This window comes from Propithecus coquereli, unplaced genomic scaffold (genome assembly GCF_000956105.1).
Source record: "Propithecus coquereli isolate 6110/MARCELLA unplaced genomic scaffold, Pcoq_1.0 Scaffold273, whole genome shotgun sequence".
In the NCBI taxonomy this organism is placed as follows: Eukaryota; Metazoa; Chordata; class Mammalia; order Primates; family Indriidae; genus Propithecus; species Propithecus coquereli.
Window position 1 is genome coordinate 4,373,915 of NW_012148319.1, and position 7,091 is coordinate 4,381,005.

The window sequence follows — 7,091 nt, forward strand, 5'->3', positions numbered from 1 at the left end:
TTCATTAGTTGTTGTGTTTTTCAATAATAAAAATGATAGTATAATTTTAATCCTTAATTTTTATATGGTTGAGAAATAATTTAAAACCATATTTTTTGAGGGAATTTAAAGGAACTGTAGGCATTTTTCAGATGAAGTACTATATAAGGCAAACAGAGTGCATTTATTTTTCATTTTGTCTTTCTAAGCTGCTTGCATTTTCTAACCATGTGCATGTAATACTCTAGAAAATGCCAATGAAGTAGTATGTGCAGTGGGATTAAGGACCATTACCATTTTTTGTTTACTATCAACTATTTCTGGATTAAAATTAATTAATTTTTAAAAGCAAAAATTATTTGAAAGACCTAGAAATCAGGTTCAAATATTCATATCTACAATTCTCTTCTTTTCAGACTATACAAACAAGATAACACAAAAAAGAAATGAGGGAGAGGGATAAATTATATTTATTAACAGAAACACATTATTTCACTTAGACTCTTAAGGACAAAACCACTAAATACAATAGTAAAATGAGATTTAAGAATATATAAATATATAGATCAAGTGGTCTCTTGCATCTTATTGTCCTTTATTATTTTTCAAACGTAGCAAAAGTCACCATCAGAGTCATTCATTGGTCGAGAGAAGAGGTCGAATTCTCAGTCATACATTGGACGACCGATTCAGCTGGACAAGATTTTGATGTCTAAAGTTAAAGTACCGCACACGTTCGTCATCCACTCCTACACGCGGCCCACCGTGTGCCAATACTGCAAGAAGCTTCTCAAGGGGCTTTTCAGGCAGGGTTTGCAGTGCAAAGGTAAGGATGATCCTGTCACCAAATATTTGTTACCAGCCCAGCTGTGACCCTTAAATTAATAATCCTCATCCATCAGAAATTACTATTTCTTTTGTTTTGAAACTTCTCTTTCTAATGAATTCTTGGTTTTTGTTTTGTTTTGTTTTGTTTTAACATCATCGAGACTAGATTGCAGATTCAACTGTCATAAACGTTGTGCACCAAAAGTACCAAACAACTGCCTCGGCGAAGTGACCATTAATGGAGGTGGGTAAAAGATCAGTAATTATGTCTATGCTTCCTCCCTATTAGAGAGGGTGGCAATTATGATTTAGCAGGTTTTTTTAGTTGGTTTTTTTTTTTTTTTTTTTTGGTGGGGGGGGGGGGTGGGTGGTTGAGATACTTCAGACTGAGCCCAAAGTGAACTATATAGCCAGAGTTTGTTCTCCTTTACTCTCAAAAAGCAACCATTCCAGCCCAAAATAAATTGTGGCCAGAATTTGTTCTATTTTACTGTAGAAAAGCATCCACTGAGTTTTGATAAAAAAAAAAAAAACAAAAACAGAGAGACTTTCTTGATCTTTACATGGTAAACAGCTAGTACTGAAAAGTTGAATGTCCATAATTTCTTTCCCAGCTTTCTCATTTTATACTCCTATCCTAGTTTGTTTAGAAATGTGGGAGTTGTTGGGATGCCTACAAGTTATAGCTCTCAGTCTTTTTTCCTCTGTCCTCATTCCAAGCATCTTTAATAAAAGGAACTTTAAGTTTACCAATTAAAAAAAAAACATTTTTTTTTTTTAATATTTGGGAATATCCCTTTGGGAAAACTCCAACTGCATAAATTAACTTTGAAGGACTCCTAAGAAAAATGTCATATCTTAAGGGAACTGCTCACTTTTTCTTCCCAGGTAGTATTCTGATGGGTCGCTACCAAAATATTTCACTTAGAATTCCAGGCTAACTTTTTCCATGGATAGTGGACTACTTTATACCTTCAGTCTGATATCAGTTGTCCAGTTCCTCTGGAAAGAAAAATGGCTATAGATGACCAGAGAAACAAATTGAGTTTTTATGTTACTGAAAAGCTGAAGAACAAATGATTGTCTTTGTTTGAGAACATTCTTCTCCAGGAGAAATATATATTATACCTAGAAGAAGAAGAAAAGAGAGCTCTCCAGGAAAACATTCCAATATTGGTTTCTGGCTTGGAGATTCATGAACTAACTACCAAATGGAAAGCTTGGCAACCTTCCCACTTTCTGTGGCATGTGGTATTCAAGTCCAGGGAATGTCAGTGTATACTTGATAACTATAACTAAGGGGAAACAGAGCAGTTTTTGATGTTGTTGATTACTTTGAAATGTCATTTTCTCTTATAGTCAGAAAAATCTGACAAAATGTGAATTTTCCAAGCTTGGCAGGCTAGGATCTGTGATCAATTATTTTCTAATTTTAAAATGAGTGCTTTGCATTAGTAATTATAATTTTTTTTTTGGCATTACCATCAACTGCATAATGACAGGGTTCAACATAACTTCAATTATCAAGTGTCTTAGGTATTTAAAAGCTGTAGGTATGTGAACAATTTAATATATTGGAATCTGTGATTTTGAAAGTTATTATAGTAAGAATCAGTGATCTTGAATCTTCTTTCATGTGAAAGTTTCCTTCATCCTCTTATATATTTCTTTTTCCCACTAGGGCTTTGCTACTAAAATATGATCAATTTCCTGGTCACTTGTACCTGGTATCATTTTACCTCCCACCACTTTGCTTCTATCCTACACTTGGCTTCCTCCCAAAGCTTCTCATGTTTTTAGGCTTAGGAACATGGGACACAAACATCTACCTATAAAATTACATATTCAAACTCTCATAAATTCAGATACTTATGAACTGAAATAAAAAGGATGAGAGAAAAGATGCATTCTTCACAAGGCTGCTATTCTTAGGGTTTCCAATTGATTTGGTTTGGATTTCCTAACTTTCTCTTAAGCCTTGGCTCCAGGATTTTGGGCTTATCTTCATGGTTCAAAATAATTTTCTAGATTTGCTTAGCCCTGGAGCAGAGTCTGATGTGGTCATGGAAGAAGGGAGTGATGACAATGACAGTGAAAGAAACAGTGGGCTCATGGATGATATGGAAGAGGCAATGGTCCAAGATGCTGAGATGGCGATGGCAGAATGCCAGAATGACAGTGGGGAAATGCAGGATCCAGACCCGGACCACGAGGACTCCAATCGGACCATCAGGTGAGAGCCGCGCTCCCAGCCTCAGTCAAACAATGGAACCTCACGTCGTCTTTATTCTTTAGAGCTCTTTGATGTTTTACTTTCAATCTATTGTAAAGGAAATTTAAAGTGCATGTTTAATATCTTTATGAGTAAGCTATGTACTGTAGATAAGAGCCTTTGGGGTTAGGACGTCAGGATTCCCTGGGAGAAGTGTTGTTTGCATCCTTCCTAGCGTTGATTGCCTCGTTCATTGGTCTATTTTCTTTTGCATGAGAGGGATACTCATATTTGCCATCTACAAGCTTACTATGAAGTTAATATTAATTCATAGCTCATTGCATGGAAATGCAAAGATCAAAGATCAACCTGAGCAGACACCATCTATTTGATCGCTGGCCCCTATTACGAATATCACAGTCTGTCTACACTTCACTGTTCTTGATTTTATTTTAGTAGTATACGTAATTTTATATCTATTATTTAATTATCCACATTTTTATATACTTTCACTACTGGATAATCCCCACTTTTCATATCAGGAGTTGGCACAGTGGGGCCACCAGGCCAAATTGGACTGCGGCCTGTTCTGGAAAGTTTTATCGGAACATAGCCATGCCCATTCACTTTGCCTATGGCTGCTGTTGCACCACTGTGGTAGAGTTAGGTATTCGGCAAAGCCCAAAATATTTATTACCTGGCCTTTTACAGGAAATGTTTCCCAGTCTCTGATTCATATTATAAAGCATATTGAAAGTTTTGTGTCCATTTTACAAATGCCATTTTTATTGACAAACTGAAATTGTTCATTAAAGTAGAGCAATAAAATGATTGAGTTCTTTCCATTTAATGGCATAATAAACATTCTTAAAATACTGGAAAATATTAGTCTTATGACCCAGCTATCTTTTGAAGATATACATTTCTTTAGTACCAAAAGGTTTGCATTGGGGGAGGTGCTTGCATATATGCACCAGGGCTGTCTGGGAGGGACAGAAGAAGAGAGGAAGAGACAGATGAAAAGAGACAAAAAGGGAAGGGAGGAAGAGATAAAGAGGAGAAAGATCAGCATAACTGCATGAGCAATAGTTACATAAAAGATAGTTTAAACAGCAGATTCTAATTTTTATGAAATTATGCAAAGACTAAAATTCACGTTGAATAATATAGTCTATAAATGATTGATACTGTGCCTGTAACATATAATAAATAAGCAAATAAGATTGCACATGTGATTCGGCGTACTGTGACCTCAATACACTGAGACAGTAATCTGCCTGATGTTTACCTGAAAACTGAACACCATACAGTTCAACCTGAAAACTAAGGTGCTTTTTACCCAGCCTTGAGAGTTTTTAAAGTGTACAAATAAAGTGCCTGTAACTCTTCAGAGTAACCCACTTTCTGAGCCATGGTGCTCTGACAATACATTTCACTAAAATGGGATGTGAATTTTTTTGACTTTCACTTTGGAGTAGCTGAAATAAGATTTTATGCATGAAAAGAAGATCTATACCTGAAAACATTTCTCCTAAAATATTTTGACTTTTCAAGTCCATCAACAAGCAACAATATTCCACTCATGAGGGTAGTGCAGTCTGTCAAACACACGAAGAGGAAAAGCAGCACAGTCATGAAAGAAGGATGGATGGTCCACTACACCAGCAAGGACACTCTGGTAAGACCACAGCGAGCAATTTTCTCTTGCCTTGCTAGCTCTAACTAGAGGAGTTGCTGATGCCCTGTGGGGACTGTGGGATGCCCGAGTTGATGGGAGTCAACCTCTGCGCAGGCATGGAGTAGGCCCAGGTGGAGCCCATCACAGTCTCCGGGTGTCTGATGCAGTTGAGCAAGTAGTAGATTTAGAAAAAATGTAGAGAGCAATTTTAGGCAAACAGAAACATTTACCGCGATTACTTGAGATGATTTCCAAACAACTTGAATGTCTACCTGTCATTTTATAGCAGACATGAAAGCCTCAGTATGTGCTTTCACAGTGCTCCTCAGTTATTTAGAATTTTAGAATAAACTACCTTTTAGGGAGAGAAAAAACAGTGATAACCATTGTGTACGTCTTAAATCCTTAGTTAAGTGTTCATCTAAGAACTGATCCATTCAGGAATGTAGTAATCCTATACTTTATGTGAGTCTGTTCACTATTCCAGATTTTCCTGATAGTTGATGAATGAGGTTAGGTATGTATGTAAGAGAGAGAAAAACTTGATTCATTTTTCAAAGTCAAATTAATTAATGATTGGTGATGTCTGATTTTTCAATTACTGGTAGTGCTTTCTTCATCTCTTCCTTTCTATAGGAGCTCTTTCATTTCTTTAGATAAATAGAGACCTGTAACCTAATTAATCCGTCTATAATCTCAACCTTCTCTGCTGGAGAGAAAAGACTTAACATGACTTAATGTAGGACTCAATTGAACACCACCTAGTTCTTCCTAAATGAGGTATAAAGTATTGAAAGTAAATTTAATATGTTTTGTCTAAGATTGGTTGTGGAAGAAACCAAGAATAATTAGGGCTTTGGGGCCCAAAAAGATCAAAATACACACACACACACACACACACACACACCCTAGAATCATGAAAGATATTTCTAGAATGAGGAAGAACCTGATCACGAAATCAGAGTAGTTAGATCTATAGCGAGATGGAGAGAAGGTGGAGTTAATGCTTTGATACAGCCCTCTGACTTTGTTAAGTTGTTGTCTTAGAGTCAATCTTTTCATCCAGCAAAATACTTTTTAGTTCTATTGTAATATTCAGAATTCTTCCATCTCTAATGGAAGCCAGCATACCTGGGTGGATCAGCATGGCATTGCTTATGTCCTAAAATAGCAAACATGTATAAACATTATATCTCCTAGTAAGTAAGTCTTGTTTTATTATGGACTACAAATCCACCTTTAGCTCTTCAAGCAGTCAAATAAATTTAAAAATGGTGTTTTCTATTAATACTTAACTATGTACATACTAAGTGCCAGGCACTTCAGAGGGTTTATTGTTCATAATCCTCTGCTGTGGATGCAGAAACTTATCACACTACATTTGCCAAGTAGTTAAGTGATACTGAGTGTATATAGAGTCTAAAACTGAGCATAAATCTGTCTGGTCCAAAGCCCATTCGCTTTCAACCATCGGATCCTACGTCCTCAGTGCTAAAATGTATTTATTTTATCAATCTTGGGTGTTTTTAGGTTTTTAAAGATTCTGAATCTAACTTCTGTTTCAGCGGAAACGGCACTATTGGAGATTGGATAGCAAGTGCATTACCCTCTTCCAAAATGACACAGGAAGCAGGTACTACAAGGTAAGGGTTCTCTTTCTTCGTAGTCTCATTCTTCCTCTTGCTTTCTTATGACAGTGAACGGTATCAAAAATACAAAATACATCCAACGGACATGATGGTTTTTGTGCTGCCTCCAAGAGATATTTTTTTCTTCTCCATAGCTTACAAATTTCTTTAGAATTAGGTTGTGACCTCTTGATTCATCTGTGAATTTCGCACTTCCCTGGGGAATGCTTCTGGTCCCATGGAATGGTGGGGACGGGGAGAGAGGGAATGATTAATTGACTGTTTTAGCAGAGATGTGTGATTTAATGAGAAAATTCACAGTCACAGAAGATCAGCTAAAAGTAAATTCCTGAGATCCACTGCATCCAGCACATTGCTGAGGGTTAAGAAACATTGTATGATTTCTGCCAACATTCACAAGGAGCACTTTCTTCTAGAGAAAAATTTGGCAGCAATTTTTATTGTGTTCCTCTACATTAAATAATACAGATGTGGCGTAATTATCAACCAGTAAAATGCAACTTCAAAAAAAGTTCATAGTGAAAACAGTAGATACTTGCCCCTTCAAAATGAATGCAGATTTAGGCATAGTTGATCTCATGGCCACTTTACTCAGCTGTCATAGCAAAAGAAAACCTCACTATTTTAAAATTAAAAAATTTTGTTTTAAAAGGCATTCAAGATTACAGTGAGCTATGATCAGGCCACTGCAGTGCAGCCTGGGCAACAGAGCAAGATTCTGTCTCTAAAAAAATTAAAAATTAAA

General features: G+C 36.4%; 1 protein-coding gene across 1 annotated transcript in view; it reads left to right on the forward strand.

The window, feature by feature from the left end:
* The window catches only part of PRKD1 (protein kinase D1), a 357,628-nt gene that overhangs the window by 306,852 nt on the left and 43,685 nt on the right, over positions 1 to 7,091 (forward strand). Inside the window, exons 5-9 of the mRNA XM_012647880.1 lie at positions 595 to 805; positions 974 to 1,051; positions 2,836 to 3,040; positions 4,574 to 4,697; positions 6,263 to 6,340. Of these exons, the coding sequence (XP_012503334.1) occupies positions 595 to 805; positions 974 to 1,051; positions 2,836 to 3,040; positions 4,574 to 4,697; positions 6,263 to 6,340 (696 nt within the window). The remainder of the gene's footprint in view (positions 1 to 594; positions 806 to 973; positions 1,052 to 2,835; positions 3,041 to 4,573; positions 4,698 to 6,262; positions 6,341 to 7,091) is intronic.